The following is a 24,073-nucleotide window of genomic DNA, read 5'->3' as shown; positions in this document are numbered from 1 at the left end:
TTTCTAGCAGCTGATCATCAGCTGATCATAGTTCGATCTCCCCTCAGCTTCAACATGCAGTGTCTTCAGTTTCGGGATTTGTATAGTCGGTGATTGTTTAAATTGAAGATATATTGGCAATTAATGATGTTTAGAGTTGTTATTTTAAATAGCGTTAAATGCTAAAGTTAAATCAAATATTTAACTAACGTTATTTAAATAATATAAAGTTTTAATATTGGCATCGTGGGAGTTATAAGGTATTTATTTAAAATATTAATGAAGTGATTATCTTTTGGGCGCCAAGTGAGTCATAAGGTGAATTTATTAATTAATTTAAAATGTGCAAACCCTAATTAGGGCATTGGTGTTAAGCATTATAAAAAAAGCACTTGGGAGCTCATTTGACATATATTTGGCTTATTTATTTCTCTCTGAGAAACTTGAGAGCTTTGGCTTTCATTTACAGGAAATCCAAGGTCGAAAACCCTTGGAAATTAGTGGATTGGACGAAAACCCAGCTCCACATTGAGAGGTGAATCCACCCAAGGTTCATCATTGAGCATATTTGCAAGTTCTACATCATTTTGGAGCTTCAACCAGCTAGGGTTTGAAAGAAGGAAAATCATATGAGCTAGGGTTTGAAGTTTATTTGCAGGTGGAAGACATAGGGCTTGTACATTAAACGAAGGGGATTTGTGTCCAAATTTCATTTAATTTGGAGAAGATTTGAGAATACATCATTGTAGGTCGACTGGGGTTTTCTTTAACCCTAACTCGTAAAAGCCCTTGGAGCAGATCCGAGTACTACATTTGGAGCAACAATCTTGGTGGTTTGTGTTCACTTTGCATTAGGGTATCAAGCCCTAAACTTAATGCCACTCCTAGGAGGACAATTTCAACGATTGTTGTTCATTTTGCCATGATTTGTTATGTATAAATCCTACGGTATTAATCTGATTTGGCCATTTCTGGGCATGATTGTCCTGTTTTTGCCCATGTCTAGATGTACTTACAGACTTCTATATTCTGACTTATGACAGCAAAGTTATCATCAGAATTTTGGACTTGTGTGCATTTATTGTTTATATATGGTGTATCTCATGTTGTATTTCATCTGTTATATTGGGTGAACCATTTGGACCTCCTCAAATATCTCACTATCTTATTAGGACCTCCCCATTGCTAATTTTTTTCTTCCCTACTCAAAACAATATATTTGCTATATAAAAAATAGACCCACAAGCATCACTAAACAAACTAATATTAAAAAGGATATTGTTAAAATTTTCCTCACTTAACTCAATAAAAAGAGCAATATCATCTACAAGCTATACACTTATAAATTCATAAGGGAAGGAGTATGCCCCTGATAAGAGGATTAAGCAAATTAGTCTTCAAGACATAACATAGAGCATCAACAACAATGAAAGATAAAGTTGGGGGCAATATGACATACCTATATAATAGATATTTGAAGATATATGGGATCAATCAAAGAACCATTAATATTGGTTTATGTAGATGCATCACAAAATAGAATCTTGACCTGCTTAAAAAAGACCTCAAGGAATCCAAAAGCTTCCAACATAGTGATCACAAAATCCCACTCCATCCTGTTATAGGCCTTCTCAAAATCTAGCAGAAGCATACAAACCTTATGCCCAAAAGCCTAAGCCTAGTTCACACTCTCTGTGCAATCACTATTAGCTTCATAGAACTCAACAGGAAGTCATTTAATACTATGAGATTTGTCATTATTAAAGGACCTCATAGTTCTAATCATCTCTTCCTTAGTAAATTCTTTGGCATCAATATCATTAATCTTTTTTGATATAATTTTCTTATAAAATTCTCTACCAACAAGACTCAAATCATTGTTTTTAGAAGAAAAGAGACTTTGATTAAAAAAATGGAAATCCTCTTTCATAATCTTCATCTCATTAGTTTGAGATCCCCAACAACAATAGGATCAATTTTGTATGTATTAGAGGTGATGACCATGTTATTAACTGCTGCAATATTTAATATTTAATTTGTGAGTGTACTAAAGCTTTACCTGGTGCGTACCATATCCTAGCTCAACTGTTCAACATAAAGTGGAAATTAATTTATTTGTGGGGTTGTACCCCATAATCCATGCTGGCCACCCACAAGATGTCATAAAAGTTAAGATGAGGGGTGTAAAGTTAAAAAGGGTGAATCACACCTTTTTAAATAGGCAAGTGGATGTCATACAATACCAAAGAGGAAGTCATACCATGTTAGGACTCTCTCATTTTGTTATTTTAGCTGTAATAACAGCTTTTCATCAGAGTTTGGACAATTTTTCCGAGGGCTAGCAAGTAAGATCAACAAATTACCATTTCAATCACAAATTTATTATTATAAAAGAGTTAATAATATCTCTTTAAATCTGCTGATTGGGACTACATTCAAGTGAAATTTTCAAGTAACAGATATGAAGAAGATTCAAGAAGAGTTTCAACTAGTTATATATTGTAATCTCTTTGCAGTTTACTACCAGTTTAGCAGTTTATAATTTTATTAATCGAGAAGGTCTTCCGTGGGATTCCTTTCATTCGAAATATTTTGTAACTATGATTGGATGGTGTAGCAGCAAAGCATTTGCATACATTATTTGCCAATTTGGCATGGATCAAAATTTACTGATAATCTGTCATTTTGGTATTGACGCATTTATGCTTGTTATCTGCCAATTTTAAATGATTGGAACTTGCATATCATTATCTATCATTTTGGCACTGATCAATTCTATGGTTTGACATTGTTATAATTTGGTCATCAAGCTACCAATAAGTTGTTGATTATACTTATTGTCCTCATTCTAGTCTCTATATGCTCTCACCTTGCTCACATCAAGAACTTAGTGGTCAGAAAGAGCTAGGCTTTGAGTTGATTGTAAAAAACTTTGGAAGATTTGAGCTACCATTTCTTCTAAGGACATTACAAATTTTGGGTTTAGTTTGTGTTTTCAATGGAACTCTTTATCTTGGCTGCCTAATTCTATAGCCATATATTACAACTGCAACCCACAGCATAATCAGGTTGCTAAGCAGAAGACTAAATCCTTGAAAGAAATGGCTAATTGTATAACGTATTCCAAGTCACTAGCTAAATAGTATTTGATCAAAGCCATCAACTATGCCAACTATATCTAAACTATGTTCCTCACAAAGCCTAGAAAGAAGTCACTACTTTCAAAGCTTGGAACGGTCAAAAACCTACAATGAGGCACTTCAGAATTTTTGGCTTTCTTTAATGAGCACGCATCCCTACAAAAAACACAAGGCTTTGGAACCTCAATGTCAGCCTTGAATTTTTGTGAGATATCCAAATGGTGTCAAGGGATATTGACTATTACATCTAGACAATCATGTATTGTTCATTGAGAAAAATGTTTGGTTTGAGGAGGGCTCTCCTAGCAACTCCTCTAACACATCCCCATCTTCCTTCACATTGTTATCATTGATTGATTATTGTAATTCAAAGGACTCGCCTCCTTCTCCAACACACCGAGTTGATAAAGAGGATACACCTTCACCTTCATTGACTCATAGGAGTATTCAAAGGACTCTCCTCTATGTATGAGTTGTTATTCAAAGGCTCCGAACGCTTCATGCTTCTACTTTTGTGCCACTTTAGGCCCACCAAACTCTTTAGTTTGCAAGAACCTTAGGGACCCTTTCAAACACTTGGAGGGTACAACCACAATTCTATGATCCTCCACATGTCTTCACTGCCTTTGCTTCACACCCATAGTTAAATCATGAGGTATTCAGTATAGCTAAGTAGGATTCAACAATAGATTCTTTGATGAAGAATCATACTTGGGCTCTTGGCTCCCTTCTTAAGAGAAGGAAAATAATTCAGTGTAACTTGATCTATGAGACTGAATATGTTGGAGATGGAACAACTGATAAGTTCAAAGCAAGACTTGTACAAAAAAGTTTATCACATGTACCAAGCATTGATTACATTAAGACTTTTTCTCTTGTTGCTAAGATGAATTCCATCTACCTAACACGTCATTATTGTTGCACATTGCCACGAGGTTCATTAAATGGACATGAAGAGTGTTTTTCTTCATAATGACCTACAAGAGGAGATATACAAGGAGTAGCCACACTGGCTCCTTCAAGATAGCCTAAAACAAATCCCCCAAGCTAAATATGCCAAGATGCATTCCTTACTTCTCTCAATCAAATTTCTCGGTGTCACTCTAATCTAAATGTCTAAAATCTACATCAAGATGATGCACTCCTAATTTTGGTTTTGTATGTTGGCAATCTAATCCTCGTAAGAAATTCTTTGTCCATCTCCAATTTAGTAAAATCGACTCTTCATGATAGGTTTGCTATGATCGACTTGGGTGTTCTACAATACTTTATCAAGATTGAGATCACTCAAATTCATTCCAAGATAAGTCTTTCTCGACCCATAAATGCTTTTGATCTACTCTCTCAATTTCATACGGTTGACTATAAGCCTACTTCAACTCCCTTCCTTTCTAAAGTCAAGCTTGAGGGTCATTGTTCCACTCCATTTGTTGATGCCACTTTGTATCAGCAACTTTTAGGAAGCCTCGTCTATCTGACTCATATTCATACTAATAATTCATTCACCATTGGCATCATTTCTCCCTTCATGCAAGACCACACAAGATTCATTAAAAAGTTGCCAAGAGGCTATTGCATTATGTTCAAGGTACTTAGGTCTATGGGATTCACTATCGAACACGTAGAGTTCCAAACTTGGTTGGGTACACTAATTCTAATTGCAGGAGCAATTCAACGAGTCACAAGTCCCCATCCGACTACAACTTGCATCTTGGTTCAAGTCCTATTTATTGATTAAATAGGAAGATTAATGATATTGCTCTATCATCCATTGGCATCAAGTATCAAGTGGTTGTTAATGCTGCTACAAAGGCCATTTGGATTCCACACATTGTTATCGAGTTTAGTGTTCCTTCTCAACAACCTTTTGTTAATGTGGTAGCTAGGTCAGATCCCTTCTAGGGCCGACCTAGCACGTCTATGTGACTAATTGGCCCTTGGCCTTAGTCACGATTTATATGCAATAATCATAACTTGTATTAAAACGTGTTGGGGCTGACCTATATTGAGGTCACTTGTAACGTGTGGGGCTGATTCTATTTTGGCGTCAATCTTAAAGCATTGAATTGTAATTAAAAGTGCTCTCCTTGAAAGCCGACTTAGGTGAATTGGGAGGCTAAGTCACCTATATATTCAAAGCATCAATCATTGTATCAACACACAATCAGCGAATTCATTCTACACACAGCGAATACATTCTCCTTCAGCATTTATCAGCGAATTACCCCAGTGATCAGTGAATATCATCTGAAGCTAGTGAATCATCTCCTAAGTCAGTGAATCATATACAAAGGTCAGCGAACCTTATTCAAAGGGCAGTGAACCTTCTTGAGGCAGCGAATTGATCTGCAAATGGTATTCTGAATCCGCATTCCAGTGTATTGCAGATAAATCATTCCATTGTTGTATATGCCCTAGCTTGAATACTCCATACTACTACTGTTCTGATTGCTTCAAGTGTTGAAGCAGATTGTAAAGATACTTAATGATTATTGCATAATAAGATCTGAGATTATAGCTGGGTTTTTCACCTCCAAGAGGGAGGTTTTCCCAGGGTATTTTGGTGTTCTTTGTGTGCATTGATTTGATTCTCTGTTATTGCTATCTATATGTTACGGTCTGATCTAGAATTAACACCTTCAACATTTCTTTGTCACAACCATACTGCCAATCAAATTTCTAGGAACCCAGTCCACCGTCAATGAACCAACATTGAGGTCCACATGCAAATTAGGGAACTTATTTAATCATTGATATTCACTTACAGATATAAGGATCTTTTCATTGAATTGGTATTCAGATTTTTACACACCAAATTACACTATTTATGCAGATGGTTTATAACACAGAATAATAGTAAATATTATATTGATTTTTGCAAATGAATTTTACATTACACTTGATGAGCTCTTAATCTGCCACTTTTTATCATGCTTATTTCCTTTGACTTGCTAAGATCTCTACAAATTTTCATGACATTAGATAATAAATTCCAAAACTTTATGTTAAATTTAAAGCACTAAATTGAATTGCTGATGTTTAGATAAATGTTTGTGTATCCATGTGATAGTTACTAAAATGTGATGAAAATATTATGATAAACTGTCATGGATGAGTATTTTGTGAAAAAAAAAAAAAAATTGTTATGCAGCCAAAGAAAAACAAATGAACCGATTGCTGACAAGTAGCCACGGGAGTTGAGACCCGCTGCCAAAGAACTGCCAGTCTACAGCCAAGAGAGGACCGAGAGGCCACAGATCTGCAGCAACAAGAACAAAATATCTGAAGTTGATGTAACCACATCTGAGGAGATTATGCACTCAAGCTGAACCTTTTTTTCCAATAAATGGTTGTTGTCATTAGGAACAAGGACTTTTAGATATCAATTAACAGCAACGCCCTTTTGTTGCACAATTTTGCCAGTTGCCTATGCATGCCTCTAAGATAAGGTTCTCCATTTAAGACTGGGATAATTGTATTAGGTATTCATTTTTTAATTTTTATGTTGTGTCCTTTTGAAGAATAATCCTCTTCCTGGTTAAAAGGAATGGGTTGACATGTGTAGTTATGAGTCCAAAATTATTAGAGTTCATTAATCTTTATATACTGCAAAACAAATGTGTTGTGGATCCCCAAGAACTTTTGTATTTTTCCTTTTAAGCTAGTGGTTAAGCAAGCAAGCCTTGCCTCTATTTTGTGTGAAGTGATCTAAATAAAGAATTGCTTGTGCATTGATAAGTCATCTGTGTGAACAAGTGCAACTACCCCAAGCAAAGACCCACTTGAGCTACATTGTCACTCTGATATTAGTTATTAGTATGCAGAATTTAATCATTAGTCAAGTTATTCAATAGTTCATTTAGCAACCACCGATCGGTATCAATTGTACAACCTGAAGCTGAATTCACATCCACCCGTAGCCATAAATTTGTAGTATAAAATAGCAGAATTCTTTAGTCTTCCTTAAGACACTTTCCATTTCAGTAATAATTACTTTCTAGTTCAATGGTTTTCTTACTATACTCAGCATCTTAGTAATTCCAAAACTCCTCAACTGTACATACAGTTTTGACGTCATCTCAAGAATACATCCTTGGTCAATATTTAAATGTAACCTTTCATAACTGATAATTTCTTGATAAGGGATAATCCTATCCATCAAGTAGATGTGCATGACTTAACTTCTCCATATTACTAGTTGTAAAAGGAGACATACAACACTCAACTGGCTTATAAAGCCTTATTTTTCTCATGCCAATTACCCAAACTACTCACAAGAAAGAACTCCCAAAAACTAATTATTCCAACTTAAGATAAACTAACGTTTACTTATTTATTATCTAAACTAGCTTATACACTAAACTAAAGATGTAAAAACTCCGACATTCACCCCTTATTACATCAATCTAAATGAAGGACGAAACATTGCAAGAGTTGAACAAGACAACCCTTATGGAAGCTTTGATGGAACACTTCCACCAAATTCTCCTCACTCGCCCAGGAAACACCAAACTAACTCCATCAACAGATCTCCTGATAGTCAAACCTACAAAACCTCTATACAACATAAGAGAACACAAATATTCTCATCATCAATGCACCGTGAGAGAACAACTCTCCTCCAAGTGTCAAAATCCCTCACTAGTGCTGCATATGAGAGAACAACTCCCCTCAAAGCGTCCACTTTCCTCCAAAAGTGTCAATATCCCTCCTCCAATGTTGTGGGAACCAATCCTTCCTCTATTGTACAAAAGAAACTAAGCCAAAGTGAATACATTGTCACTGAGGTGAGTGTCCAGTTTCCCCTTTTGCATATTCGATGTATCTGGACACGATGAACCTGACCTCCTCCATAGTGACACTTGGCAAGTTGCTAATCTGGAAGTCAATGATGTCCACATCATCAGTACATGTGGCGAGGATGCCTTCCCACTCAACTGCTTGGGCAAGAAAGTTCTCGTCAATGAAGAGAAAACTTGCAATCCTTGAAAGATCGCCCTTATCAATCATCCCCGAGTCTTTCAAAAAGCTCGACTGAATTCTGGCTCTCAGGTTCTCTGCCTCCAAGTGTTTTTCTCGTATACTCTCTTTCTTCCAGATCTCTGATGCTACACGAAACACCTAACTCAAAATTTCCCTGACACTTTCCTCTGTCTCAAAGCACTTAGTCTCGGATTTCTTCAAGACTTCAATCCTAGTGACTAAAGCATAATACCAAGTGTTAAAGTCATATCTATCCCCAACCTGTATGACACCTGCATCCACCAAACTCCATTTTGACAGGCCTCGGATAACCTTCAATTGCGGAAGTATTTCATCTTGAATTTCTTCAACATCTTCCCAATTTGCAGCTAGGTCCTGAATCCGGCTGACCAATGAAGAGGCTGACTCATGTGCTGATACTAAATTTTCTACAAGTATGTCAACACGTGCCGAAGCATCTGAAATCCATTCCTTGACCTATGTGAATGTGCCCTTCATGTCCTGTAATCCTTCATTGACTCTTGCTGAAGAGGCTGCGGAGGAGTGACCGGTATCTCATGGTTGAGTGGTCGGGTGAGATGGAGAACATATTTCCTCCATTGCTGGTTCTCTTCCTCTACCTTCTTCCTTTTCTCCCTCTCTTGGGCTAGACTCACCTCCTGGGCTAGACTCACCTTGAGGGCGTTGCAGGAGTCATCAAAGTACTGGACTTCTTGGTCCTGGGTAGGCTTACCCAACTCTATAGTGGTGATCTTATAATCCTCCGAGGCAATATTGTCCCGAGTTTTTCCTTCTTTTGGCATAGCTATTTGAACTGTTTGAAATCCTACACTATCCCTCTGAATCAAAGAGAGTTTTCTGGTTGGCTTAGGTGGCTTGACTATAACTGGTTCATTCACCTTTTCTAGAAATGTTGTTGTGTTCTCTTCAGAATGGGCTTCCTTAGGGACCTTAGCCCTTATCCTTTCCCTTAGCCAATCAGGAATGGTTAACTGCTCTATGGTATTCTAATCAAACTCATCATCTGTCCTTCTCGGTCCAGCAACTATACCATCAAGGAAAACTACTGGGGGCTCAGGCTCTTCAACTTCTATGGCAGCATTTGAAACTTGTTCCCTGTCTGGACTTTGGACAGCTTCTTTCATTATTTCCTCAATTGAAGGAGAAGGCACTCTCGCTTCATTATTCACCATATACGTGTCCATCTCTTGCGCTTCAACTGCATTTTGATCTGGCACAGCAGACGCGGCACTCAGGATGGAATGACCTTCGTTAGACTCCTGTCTCTCCCCGACAATTTTCTTTCCTCTAGCCTTTCCAGAGCTTCCCACTAATTCCTTCCTCTTCCGAGACCCAACACTCTCTGGATTCTGAACATTGCCTGCAGAGATACAAGGGTTGGAGGACAGAGAGTCATCTACTCCCATTAAATCATAGGTCAAGGCCACACCTTTAGACTTCAATTGTTTCGTCCTCTCAGATGTCCACCACTTAGAGTATTCGACCACCGACCTCATGAGGTCTACCAGATCTGACTTCTCTCCCTCTGACCAATCGATCAAGGCTAGTGGCTCATTCCTCATCTTCTCAAAGCCTGGCTGCTGAAGCTCAAGACTATCTTCCACTTGATCAGCAACTCTAAATACCTTTGTTGCTCTTACCATGCTCAAGGGAATCCTTGACCAATATCTACTCCTGATTTCGAAACTATCGGTTTCGTTAGCCCAATAATCTTCCAAATTAGCTCTGTGCTCAAATGCCATCCCTTCGACCCTTTTCATCCTATGGAACGGATCAAAATTCTTTCTTGCTTTGTACTAGTAAAAAGGGTACCAAGCCAACTCTTTCTCAGCAGTGGCAGGGGCTTGTGATGACGGGCACGTCTCTAGTCCATTTCCAATCGTGAGAGAGGAGGTTCCTGCCTTCTTCTGCTTATCTCTTTGAACTATCATATATCCCTCCAATCGCCTTACAACCTCCAGTAGCACGACTTGGTTGGTAGGATAAGCTGGGAGCTTATAAGGAGATCCGAAAAACCCCTGAATTCTTATGTAAGTGAACTTCGGGTATTGAATATACCAATATCCGAATCTACTGATGAAGTCCATAGACCCTTGAGAGAGTCTCTTATGTAGTCCACCTTGCAGCGTCCGTGTGATGTGCATGAGAAATGTGTCATTTACCCTCTTGAAATAGAACTTTTCTTCCATGTGAAGCTGGAGATTAATATCATAGACGAGAAACAGATTTTCTTTGTTTCCCACTTCCCCTCTGTAGGTGAGGCCTCTGTACCTGTAGGTTCTAGCCAAGGAATAGAACAAGTATGAGTTCATGAAGAAGGTCCTTTTTGCTTCCAAATTCTTCAGTTGGCTATCCAAGTTATCACTTATCATTCGAGCCCAGTCTATCATCTTAACTCCGTTCATTATTTCATTTATAAAATAATACATCCAGGGCTCAAATGGAGTGCCTTGAGGATTCCCCATTATCCTGTTCAGCAGGACAATCATATCTCCAATATCTTCCTTGAAGTATGCCCTTACCAAACTCTTCCTTTGTAGTTTGGAGGCACCTTTCCTTGGCTTGTCCAGCCAGGAATGATTGACGATGGCGTCATACTCCTCCAAATGATCCTGATACATGCGATCAGCTTCATCCTTGGTTACGCACACAGCATTATGATATTCTGGAATTTTGAAGGCTTCCCTGATGGCCTCATCACTGATGTTTGCCAACACTCTCCCATCTGGTGCGACAATATCCCTACTAACAGGGTTGTAGTGCCTAGCACACTCAACTACCAACTCAGTGCACTACATGGTAGGGAGGAAACCGGCAGCATGCACGATGCCACTTTTCATCATCTTTCGCGTGACCATGGTAGGCACGAGGTTGTCTAAACCGAACATCCTCTTCTTGAACTCCCTCAGATTAATATGCCCGCGGTTAGTGTCGCTAACATTCTTCCATTTCGAGGTCATCCTCGACTCAGGAGGAGCATCCTTGTCTACTTGGAACTTCATCGTGTCTAAAATCTGCAAGTAAATATGAAGCTTAAGTTAGAAATCAGATCTTGGATTAAAGAAAATCGAGGCTACGAATGGCTAAGTGCTTGGAGATTTTATTTCATTTTCATACTTAGCCACAAAAATGGATTTTTCACATGTAAACAATTCAACCTAAGGATATTTACGATTGCAATCCAGCAAACCAAGTGTTATAACTTCAAAACTCTCCTTCCATTTAGTCAACAAAATGATTTTTCTCACTAAAAATTTGAATTAGTCCACAAAAATTACTTCCAACAAATCTGGAAAACTCAGAAAAATGCAATAAATCTGCATTTTAAATCCAATTTCACCTTCGAATGAATGAGAATAAGGCTAGAAGATCTTAAGAAAACTCAGAAAATTAACAACTCTGCCTTCTACCAGCTAGTTCCACTCCAAAATCTGCAGATTCTTTGACAAGAATGAAGCTAATAAATCAGAATTCCTCAAGAAGCTCACCCAAACTGCAAGAGATATCCTTGCAACACCAAGATTTTCTTCTAAATGACCTTCAATCTGTGAAATACTTCTCAATGTTTTCCTTAGCTTGCTCAGAAAGTTCGAGCTTCTTGGTGTGAGAATGAAGAAATAAAGAATGTATTTGTAATGAAGTTGATTTCACAATTAGAAACACGTAAATACCATCCAACTCATGTTTCTAAATTCAACTTAAACCTTGGGAAAGTTTCCAATTCAATTTCGAGTTGTGTTGTCATCTCTGAGTTCGAAAATCTTCTTCTTGTGTAAGTTTCTAAAATGGATTCAGTCCATAAATTCAAACTAGGCCTATAGATTGGCATCATCCAAAAGGTTTCTAATTTGGAACTTAGTCTAAAGATCACCTCGATCTGCAAATATCTTCTTTCCAATTTTAATCCATAGTTCCAACTCGAGTTTCCATTTTGATTTCCCAGCTCATTGATCTTCGAAAATCTCTTTTTTCAACTTTCCAAAATTAGTTAGAAGTTCGAATTTTAGGAAGATTTGATGACATCACTAGCATTTGAATTCGATTTTGAACTTGTTGTTGACTTTGTTTGACTTCCAAGAGTAGGGCGGAGTTTTGAGACTTCAACTTTATGCTTGGGCGGAGTTTCCATCTTCCAACTTGATGCTTGGGCGGAGTTTAGAGGTGCCTCTACCATCATGTTTGTTTGCCTTAAACTTCTTTCATCCCATTCATAGGGCGAACTTTTGAAGGCTCCTCATTGTTAGGTTTTCATGCTTACTTTGTTAGGCTCTCACCAAGGCGGACTTTGAATGACTTCACCACATGGCGGACTTTTGAAGGCTCTAGGCAAGGCGGAGTTTGGATGACCTCTCCAAGGCGGACTTTTAGGTTACCTCCTTAAGGCGGACTTTTGAATGACTTCACCAAGGGCGGAGTTTGAAGGTATCATCCCATAGGGCAAAGCTTGAAGAGACAACCTCTAAGGCGGAGTTTTGGGAGGCTTTAAGAGGCTTGCACACCATCATGGGTGGACTTTTGACATCCCTCCAACAAGGATGGCGGAGTTTAGAAGGCATCAAGGAGGGCGAAGTTTCATGAGACATCAAGGAGGGCGGAGTTTTATGCTCCCTCTTCAAGGCGGACTTTTGACATCTTCCTCGAGCATGGTAGACTTTGGTGTTCCCTCCAACATGGCGGACTTTCTTCACTTCTCATGAGGGTGGACTTTGATGCCTTCAATGCATAGGGCAGAGTTTAGAGACCTCTCCACCAAGCATGGCGGACTTTGAAGACACCTCCATCACTAGCACCTTGGGCGGAAATTTCATCACCTACCATAACACTCAACATCATTCATTAGCCAGACTTAGAAAAATTTGGAAAATTTCAAAACTTCACAATTTTACCAATTTTAAGTAGATTAACTTGAAATTTGAAATCCACACTCAGGCAAACCATCTGAAACATCATGACCCCTAAAATGTAGGAGACTAGCTTTTTAGGTCAAAACTTGGAAATTCTTGATCGTGATCGAAGCATGTCAATGGTATTAGTGCAAACCCTAGGTCCCCACTCCGAAAAAGCAAAAAGTAGGCATCCCTAAAAAATAGGGAAAACTTTCTAAAAATAGCCATACGGAGGATTGGGCTAAAAATGCCAAAAACGAAACTTCCAAAAAAATAGGAAAAAGCAAAAAAGCAAACTTTCTAAAAATGTTCAAATTCGTCCAAATCAATTGCGATCTTCGTCCTTTGGCCTTTCTGGGCACTTTGACGATATCTGGACTCTGCTATCACTTGGCTTGCAAAAACTAACCTTCAATCTCTAGGTCTCGAACCGTTCAAAACTGAGCAAGGCTTGGCAAAACTAAAGCAGAAGGCCATGGGACACTAACAAAAACCCTAGAAAGCAGGAAAAGACAAGGTCCCCATTTGCAATGGGACGATGTGTGGAAAAAGGTCACAACACATGGGTACCTAACTGTTGTGACGTATTCACACATTGCCCCATTGTAAATGGGGACACCTGCTTTTTGCTTTCTAGGGTTAGTTTAGTTTGCTTGGTTGCCTGGTCTTGGCTATTAGCCTTTGCATTGGAGAGTTGTCAGAAAGATCATTAGGATGGCAGGCTCTGCTTGAGATGAGATACGTCAGTAGATGGTCCAGGTCAGGGTCTCTTTGAAAGTCTTCCCTAGGTCAGGCTTTGCTCTTGTTGCTAGGTTATGTCTTGTTTGAGTTTGAGGAAGTCAATGAGGCTTTGTGAGTGAATATCATCTTTGAGGGTTTGAGATTGGTCCAATTGATGAATGATGAAGTTCTAGGCATTGATTGAGGTGAAGCTGACCTATTTATCCTTGAGAAATGCCTAATGATCAGGTCTAGACTTGGGAATTTGGAAAAAGGTCAAGATTTGAGCCTAAGGGACCAATTTCGCTCCTAACCCTTCCAAAGGGTCCAAAACGAAATCCTTAGAAAGACCTAATTTGTCTTCAAAAGCATTGAATGGATATCACCTTGAAGGCAAATGGACTTGATTAAGATGAAGGAAGGATCTAAAAACCAAGTCTAAGAACAAAGTTGAAGGGAAAATGAGAAAATTTAGCCTAAAACATGAATTTTGCTCCTGACCCTTCCAAAGGGTCCAGAGCGAAATTCCTAGATAGGTCCTGTCCTTCCAGAGGTACGTAAGCGAAATTATTAAAATGCACTTTTTATTCAACATTTTGACTAGGTGCCTCCTTAAGATGGTTTGTTAGAGGTAAGGACAATGTGATTGAGGGAGAAGTTTGAATGTTTGAGTGATATCTAAGTCAAATTCCTCAATTTCGCTCCTGACCCTTCCAAAGGGTCCAGAGCGAAAAAAAATTCAAGCTCCTGACCCTTCCAAAGGGTCTAGAGCGAATTTCTTCATAAAGCTTTCTACCTTGCTCAAACCCATGAACTAATCCTTTTCCCATGCATTTTTGAAAGCAAAGCACCTTGTTTGATAGGCAAAGGTTGGAAATGAAGTCAATGAAGTCAATTTGAGCCTAAAGCATCAATTTCGCTCTTGACCCTTCCAAAGGGTCCAGAGCGAAATTCTTAGAAAACCTTTTTTCCTCACCACTTTGATAGTAAGTTGGCTTGAATATGACAAGATAAAGGGGAAATGAACAAGTCCTACGCAACTTGAATGAGAATTAAGCTTGAAAATGCAATTTTCGCTCCTGACCCTTCCAAAGGGTCCAGAGTGAAATCCTCAACTAGACTCTATTCTGCCTAATACACTGAATGGACCTTGTTTTAAGCTAAATAGGTGGCGAATTGACTTGATCTTTGTAAGAGGAGATTTGATAAGTCAAGTTTGAGGTGGGTTGAGAGGAAAAGAAGTGTGAAATGAGCCTAAGGAAGAATTTCGCTCCTGACCCTTCCAAAGGGTCCAGGGCGAAATTTCTTAAAAACACTATTTTCCTCCTCATTCAAACCAAGAACCTTATCTCTATGGCGTAGTAGAGGGATGATTGATGCATATTTGCCTTGCAAGGTGGATTGGAGCAAAGGAAATGATGGAATTAAAGCTAAATAGCAAATTTCGCTCCTGACCCTTCCAAAGGGTCCAAAGCGAAATTCCTAAAAACTCCTTTTTTTGTATCAAGCCTAATGTTGATCGAGGTGAATTGAACTTAGAGGCATCCTTAGGCATGCATTTGAGTAAGTTGTGGTCACAAAATGTGAAGAATTTGTCCTAAAATGCAAATTTTGCTCCTGACCCTTCCAAAGGATCCAGAGCGAAATTTCCTAAAACCTCTTTTCTCTCCTTGTTGAGACCAAGATCTTGATTTCTAAGGCATGGTTGGGAAAGAATTGATATGTACTTGCCTTTGAAAGGTGATTTAAGGCAAAAGTGATAGAATTGAAGCTAAATCACCAATTTCGCTCCTGACCCTTCCAAAGGGTCCAGAGCGAAATTCCTTATAGGTCCTGTCCTTGGCCAAGGTCCAAAGCGAAATTTCTTAAAACACTATTTTGCCCCTTGTTTGAAGCCTAGATTTTGTCCCTATGGCGTAAGATTGATGTATTCTTGCCTTGAGAAGAGATTTGAGGCAAAGAAATGATGAAAATTGAGCTAAAATGCAAATTTCGCTCCTGACCCTTCCAAAGGATCCAGAGTGAAATTCCTAGGAGGTATAATGTTTTGACTAGGTCTTTGAACACAACCCATTCTTAAACAACTTTGGAGGCAAATGATTTGATCTTGGTCTAATTGAGCAACTTTGTCCAATTTCGCTCCTGACCCTTCCAAAGGGTCCAAAGCGAATTTCACTATAGGGCGTGTCCTTGGAAAGGATCTTGAGCGAATTTCATGCTAATGCCCTCTTGTTGATGATTTAAGGTGAGAAATATCATGTTAGAACAAATATATCATGTATACTTAATCATCCTTTGTTTGTTTTGCAGATTAACAAAATCAAGGTGGAGGAGGATCAGGCCAGGACAAGGGCGACCTCTTCAAGTTTCATCATCATCGAGGACACTTAAATACGTGAGAGAGGACTCAAGGTGCTTTTAAAGCGTTGGAAGACTTCAAGTGTTCAAAGGGTCGCAAGCAATAGAGCAAACTATCCTCAAAGAGATCACATGATATCAGAAGGAAGATCCTATAAGCATTTCAAGGGGAAGTGGGCTACTAAGGAGTGATCTGACCATAAGGAGGCTTCATCAAACACATGGGAGTCAAGGAGGTACATCATTCATCAAGTACATCAAGGACAGAGGACGATCAACTGAGGTCAATGCAAAGGAACGTTGAAGAGGCAGATAGTTTCAGAAGAGTTAATCAAAGTTAGCTTCTTAGCATCACCAAATTGAGTATCAAAAGAGATATGAGCAAGTATCAAACAAGGTGGCATCCCAGTCACTATTCCTCCAATCACATAGCTCCACCTCAACATGTCCAGATTCAATGTACCTGACTCACCAGTGATGGCACAAACTTCGAGGCACCTACCCCTGAATTCTATTGGTCCACACTCATGAAATGTAATTTTCTCATTGGCTAAAGGAGTTTGTTGTAACAAACCCTAATTAGGGTTTTCCATCTTGTAATCCTAGCCATTGATTGTAAATCAATCACAGCCATTGAATTGTAAAGAGCTCCCTATATAAAGCTCTGGCTCTTCATTTGTAAAGGTTAATAGTGAGAGATTAGTCAATAGTTAATAGCTAAGAGTTAGTAGCTAGAATAGTGAATAGATAGAAATTAGAATAGAATAGGAGGAAAAGGCAAGAAATTGTCGCCTAAATTGTAAATGAACTCCATTTTCATTGAAGTTATGGTGAAATGTGTCGTTTCTTTGCAATATGCATGGTCCCTTGTTGAATCTTCATTTTAGATGATGGTTAATTAGATTGAATGAAGGAAGTTATTGAATGCACTCGCGTGGAATCCGCCTAGTCCAAACCACTAGCCTCTTGTTGATTGTAAGTGTGCCCTGCGCGGTCAACTGGCATCAAATGAGCTTAATCTCGAGTCATTACGCGTCTATTGTTCATCCATTAACTTGAATGGTGATCAGTGTTTGACAGTGATGATTTGAACATCTTCAGAACTACCCTAGAAGATCGCACTGAGCTGATGTCGAATTGTTCAGTTTGATGGTAAGACCTAGCCCAATAGGACTCCACCTAGTCATTCATCCATCTTCTTGCATTCTAGGTCTTAGATTAGATTCTTCAAACCCTATATCTTTTTATATTTCTTTATCTTCCAGCTAGTGGATAGGATTCAAGTTCCAGCAGATTAAACGCTCAGGCAGTCGAATGTAAGTCCCCTTGTGATTCCAGCATAATCACATCACACCAATAGAGCTTATCCACACGTAGAGACCCTACATACCAGAACCTTGGAGCTCCAAAATGCTTACAAGAAAAAGAAATTCAGGTGTCCAGCCACACTGAAAACAATTGGCCAAGTGCTCAAATTATTCAGGATCAAAAGGCATCAACCCATTAAATGATAATATTTCTCATTTGATCCTGCATCCTCAAATACATACAGAAAACTTGGTAAGAGATGAATGCAATATTTAGTAGTGATGCAATCAACAACTTACACGAAACTGGATAGAGAATTGCTACCTAATCCATGAAGTAATCTTAATTCTTGTTCATGTCAGTAACTTGTCGTAGGGAACTCAGTCAAGAGCCTAGGATTCACAAACAAAGAGGTTCAGAGTCAATGATCAGATATCTAATACATCATCCTGCAAAAGATAGAATGGTTTACACTTTCCTAAATTTTCTTGAATGGCAAATAATATAGCCATCAAAAATATAGATCATCCTTGACAGCCTACTTAAGAGTGTGTGTATATATATAGAGGGACTAGATATCTCAATGGAAAATGCAATCAAGCAGTCAATATTCTAGAGAATTCCAGAACATAATAATATGTGTTATTTGAGAAGTTTTCCAGTAGTGGAAAATGAGCATTAGAGTAGGATTCAAAGCTTTTTAGCCAAGTAAAGGTATCTCAAAGTTGGGCAAGTTGCTGCTATGAATAATAATTACCATTAATTGATGTAATTATCTATAGAGTGCTTTAATGTCTAAACTGTATCTCTCTTATTTACTATATCATGCTTGAACAGAATGTTGGGCTCAACAAGAATCATTTCTGATTTTCCAATAGAAGCAACTAATTTTATAGCTTCTACCATAATGCATATGAGAATGTAATGTCCCCTTTTGGAAGGACACTAAATCTTGCCCACTATACTTGTAGAATTATTGCAGGTTATGTATATTCAGACTGCTGTGGTAATTTGAACAGATTCAATTCGATGTTGTTTCCCTCTTTGAAAGCTGAACATTGCTCTCTTGGATGAGTGCTATTGCTGAGTGGTTCGATTTGTATTTGATTGCTGAAGGTTCTTTGCCTTCATAGGAGAACTGATGTTAATTGTATTGATTTCCTCCATTGATTGATAAGTCCCCTTCAATGCTTGGAATGAATTCTCCTTTATACTTTATTGGTGGAAGGGTCACCACTTTTCCTTGTTGCCCTTGAGAATAATATATTATTCCTCAAATTGATCTCCCCTTTTATCTCCTCATCAAATGAAAACTTATCCCCTTAAAATCCTCCAATGTGAGGGAGAGTCACACCTCTTCATAATGGTCACAGCCTTTCACAATTACCACCCTTCATCATTGCTGTCCCTTTGCAATAGTCACTTCCTTATCTTCTTCCCATTAATGCTTCCTTAATTCCTTTGCTCCCTTCTTTCTTCCTTAGTCTCTTTCCTCCCCAAATGAAGTTCTCTTCTCTCCCTTTTATATCTCATGTTTGAGGGAGTCACAACTTTTCATTTCATGCCTTTTGACCATTCATTAAACTTAACTAAATTTTTATTATATTAAATTTTATTTTTATTCTTTTATATTTTAATTTATTATTATTATTTATTAATGAATCCTATTTCAACAAGGGTCATACAAAGAAACAAAGAAAAATGGCAAAGTAGAGTACCTGAGCATTAGTGAAAGAATATGGCAACTTGTTCACAAAAACTGTGTGGAAATCATGTAAATCTCCTCCTTCACTCTCTTTTATCTTTTGATCTCTCTTTCTCTTCCCCATTTTACCTGCTGTACGGAAATCATATAAATATAGGAACTACAAAATACCATTAATGTCATTTTATAATAAAATACATCAAATACCAGGTCGTGTCAACGTATACAAATATTACTCACCTACATAACTTAAACAACTATATCTACATATTGAAAGAATGAAAATGTCCATTAGTATTTTAACAGATCAAAACCAACAAAGCTAACCAAAAAAAGTGGTCAGACAAGCTCACATTTTAAACAACAGCCTTTACACAGACTATTAAATTGTTCATCAGTTCTACTGAACTTGACAACATAATGATCAAAATCCACACTGAAAGTTCCTAAATCTCACAGGAAGAAACATAATCATCTCAACAACTTAGATGTCATTGATGTATGACAAACTAAATCTTCTTCAAGCATGCCATTGGAATTATCTTGATTTTGGTATTTCGCAGCCACTGAGAACAAAAAACTTCTACTTAAGGTATTATATTGTCTTCCTAAGTTCTTCAAGAGCAATGATGTAATAATTATCATTAGACTTGGCAAATTTCCACACCTAGAGGACAAATAGCCAATAGGCAAGCACGCCAAACTAGAATGGAAGCACTTGTTAAAAGTATGGTTCTTTTCCAAATTGTTGAGATAGAAATAAAAATGCTTTAAAATTTGAAAATAGTCCATCATATCCAATCATATGTGAGAATGGATAAGCTAATTTACCTAGAGCTTACAAGGTTACTCCCCCAAAGTGTTCTTCGCAAATCCAAATATAGTTTTTGGAGCCTGTTTGGAGAGATTGAAGATGGACTAATAGTAATAATTCTTCCATAATGCAACGAATGTTCTGTACAAGTATGGACACAAGTTTCATTAATTATAGCAACTGAACAATAAGCAGAGGCCCAATACCTGACAATCAATGCTTGCATAGGTGCCAAAGTATAGAAGACTAGAAAGAAAATATGCTTTGAGAGGAAAGTTTTGAGTTGATTACTTCTCCATTAGAGCTCATCCGTCAAGATAAGATTGAAAAAGCTAAGGCTCACAGACATTAACAGTGTTAAATGACACCAAGAAGAAACAATATTCTGCAGCTTTCTGCAGTGAAAAGCAACTTAAACCTTTTAAGGGTGCATAAAAAGCAGATTATAGATTATAGGAGACTCTTTGTGTGCCTTGCAATGGTAAACAACACTAGGAGAAGAAATCTGGAAGATTGGAGGCCATAAGAGATAAATGCCATAATGTGCAATTTTTCACATACAAGTAGACTTGAATCAGAAAAATTGAGAGAGAATTTTTCTTTGCAGTTACAAAAACCTAATACTTTAAGGATAGACCTGTCAGATACAATTATGTCTAAAATTCCTTCTACAAGAATGTTGAATCATTAACCCGTTAATGGGTCCCTAAGGGTTAATCCCTCTTTTGAAAAAGAGGAGGTGACATGGGAGCCGCCGAGCGAGGAATGGATAAAAATAAACTTCGATGGGGCATCTAGGGGAAACCCGGGAACCTCAGGAGTGGGAGTAGTTGCGAGAAATGATAAAGGGGTCATCCTTTTCAAGGGAGCACGTCGACTGCAGGATGGAACAAACAATGAAGCAGAGGTACAAGCGGCACTTATGGCAACTGAATTGGCTTTAAACATGAAAATTCAAAGGCTGCACCTGGAAGGAGATTCCCAAGTGGTCATCAACGCAATTGCTAAGGGCAATACCCCATCATGGAAATTATCCCGTTGGGTGGAGATCATCCGAGAGAAACTCAACCTCTTTGAGGAGTTTCGGGTCTCCCACGTCAGGCGAGGTGCCAATGCAATGGCAGACCTACTCTCCAACATCGGATGTGACATGACAAGCCAAATGGCCAAGTGGTGGAAGGGAGACGACAGAGTGTGGAAGTGGATTTAATTGCAGTCCTAGAAGCATGAAACAATCAACATGCACGCAAGGAAGCCTGAAATGACAAGTACTTCCTTTTAAAGACACTGCAGTTAATGAGGCAGTTGCCGAGTGCAGAGTACCTGTTAGAGATGATGGCGGAGTGCAGCAAATCTGCTACGAAATCTCATTCCTTTTATATCATTGATTCTGCATTTATGACCCATCGCAAACGACGACAAAGGAATTAACTACCTTGGTTTGTGAGCGGTGTATTGAGCCTACAATAATTTGATTGATAAATGTTTTTTATGTCATTCGCATTGTAGAGTCTGGAGTTAACAATTTGTGTAGGTCCAATGAAGGCAAATTTCACTCTGAGAACCGAGAAGAAATTGGTTCCATTTCTGCAGACGGTGTCGGACAAAAGAATGCAAGGGCTCTTCAAGTACAAAGAGGAGAAATTGTGGAGTGCGGTGCGCCTAATGCTAGGAGAGGAGGTGTCGCACATCCATTTTCGTTATCGGATGAATATGGAGGTGTACTCCCTGATTAAGGCCTAGGCATGCGAGTTCGAGCCAGAGGTAGCGAAAATAAAGCTCACACTGACAAAGTTGATAGACGAGGAATATCTGATCAACCTAGACTCCATTTTGGAGTGGGTTGTCCCTCAGACAAGAATCTGCATTCGGAAGGGAGACGTTGAGGAAGAGATATTGCCTTTTGTCCAAGGGCCGGAAAACCGCATTAAGGAACAATGTCGTGAGCGAGCTCGCATTGGCTGGGAAGCCAGAAGCTCTGTGTCAAGCTAATCAGAACAGATGAAGTATTGAAGGCACTTAAGTTGGTGGCGCGTATGGAGGTTGGGAGAGACCTGCGGGATAGATTTGAAGAAGGGCGAGGGGTCCAACTCCTAGCAAGTCTGGAAGGTGACCCTAACTTTGGATGCTTGGAATGCATCCCGAAGATGAAGAGTGAAGTTGCAAAGGGAAAAGCACTAGCAGAGATCACAGACGAGGAGCAGGCGAACCAGAGCGATAGCGACTGAGCGGCCATGGGACCGTGGTGTTTGTTTTGTTTTTATCTCCACTGCTGTTTTTTAAAAAAATACTTTTTAAGGATGACTGTAATATTTTAGTGCAAAGATGCACAGAACTGGTTTTTATTTCCTTGTTTTTAGCTTTGAATGTTCTCCATAGTAGGTCAGGACTGTTAAATTTTGGGCCAATGTTTATATCTTGTATGGCCTTGGATGATTGTATATCTTTTTCTGAATCAATATACTACAAAATTACCAATCAAAAAAAAAAAAAGAATGTTGAATCATTGCAAATTGATGCAAATACAGAGATGCTAGCTCTATTTGTCTGTGAGAAGATGATATCTCAAGTGTAGCATCCCTGTTTTTGTTGAAGTAGCATAGACACGTGGTTTTAGAAAAGAATGTAATAAAATCAAAAGCATGTTGGTACCTGATTGTATCACTAAGTCCTAACCAAGTAATCAACCATGTAAGAGGATGTGCCCATCTAGAAAATCAAGCTGTTTGTCACTTATCAACACAATCTTTTAAAATTTTAGTCATTTTGTCACTTCAATCCCTTGTCTTGTGGCGTTAGGTCTTTAAAGTACAAGAGCCAGTATAATGGCACAAAACTATGAGGAAAATATGCTGTACATGTACAAGGTTTGTGAAGAAGAACGTAATAAGTTTATCATATGAAAATGGTCCAATCTCTACTAATAACTCTATGTGCACATAGTTCTGGCAACCATTGCATTTACAGCATCAGTTGTAGTTGGTACTGATTCAATAGAGTCATTTTGTCGGGTGTCACAAAAATTACCTTAGGTTTTGGAGTAATACCATATTTAAAAACAGACAGATAAAATCACAGAGACAATATATTCATTTAACAGATAACAGCAGAATTGTTTTAACACGAAATAAAACACAACAGAAAATGAACTGGCCACGTACAGATTCCGAAAAAAACACTCATTCAAAACATGGCAAGTGACTTACCTCAAGATTCTGCACAGATTGTCTCGTGCTGTCAAAGATGCGGTGAGAAAAAATGGGCAGAGTTTGCGGTAAAATACTACAAAACCCTCTCAAAGCAAAATTATTTTAGAATAATACAAACCAAAAACAACCTCCCTGCAGGTGCGGATTCAATCTATTCACAATAAATGAAAAGTAGAACTAAAAATATCGGGGTTTTAAAGCCACTAGATTCTTGAGCTCGTGAGAAGACTTTGAACTAAAAATATCGGGGTTTTAGAGCTACTAGATTCTTGAGCTCAGGAAAGGATTTTTGTAGCCTTCTAAGCGAAACTAGGCCTACCGAATGCGAGTTAAAATTTATTATCAGACAGAGGCGAGGAACATTTAACTGCTAAAAGTTTGTTTTCCGCGCGAAACAGCTTCCGGGTGAAAGCAACTGGTGGAAGAGCACCAGTAGTAGTTGTGCACCCTAACTTCGCGCTTTTCAAAATTCGACATAACAATGTCGAAAACGTCTAAATTTTTTATAGCACCTTCTATGACGAGTTAACTGCTTATAACTAAGGTTTCGGGTCGTCATCATCATTTTTGATAGGTTTTTTAAATGCATTTATAAAAAGTGTTCAAAATGACCATTTTTTAACCCCCTACCAATCATAGTGAATTAGCACACCCAGTCTTTAGTTACCTTTGACCTAATAGTTGAACATATTGTCACCTAAAAAATTCACCCCCTAACACATATGAAAACAATTAACATTATATGGTTGTACATTATGTTATTAATAATTAAATAAAATTAAATCATATCCATTTTTTACTCATTGAATAGTCAAACAATTTCTATTAAATAAGTGAATGAATAAAAACTAAAAACTAAATAAAACTAACCTAATACCTACTCAACCCTAATCTTTTCTATCCTCCACAGCTTTCCCCAAACGCTGTCGCCATTGTTTGCGTTTCAAGAG

At 38.3% G+C, this 24,073-nt stretch overlaps 1 protein-coding gene across 1 annotated transcript in view; it reads right to left on the bottom strand.

The window, feature by feature from the left end:
* Positions 1–23,485, bottom strand: part of LOC131064860 (uncharacterized) — a 100,272-nt gene extending 76,787 nt beyond the window's left edge. Inside the window, exons 1-2 of the mRNA XM_059220696.1 lie at positions 23,121–23,485; positions 19,114–19,229 (exon numbers count right to left, since the gene is read on the bottom strand). Coding sequence (XP_059076679.1) covers positions 19,114–19,224 — 111 coding nt within the window. The 5' untranslated portion in view covers positions 19,225–19,229; positions 23,121–23,485. The remainder of the gene's footprint in view (positions 1–19,113; positions 19,230–23,120) is intronic.
* Between the last annotated feature and the right edge of the window lie 588 nt (positions 23,486–24,073).

Source organism: Cryptomeria japonica, chromosome 5 (genome assembly GCF_030272615.1).
Source record: "Cryptomeria japonica chromosome 5, Sugi_1.0, whole genome shotgun sequence".
Lineage (NCBI taxonomy): Eukaryota > Viridiplantae > Streptophyta > Pinopsida > Cupressales > Cupressaceae > Cryptomeria > Cryptomeria japonica.
This window is presented reverse-complemented; position numbering and strand designations above follow the sequence as displayed.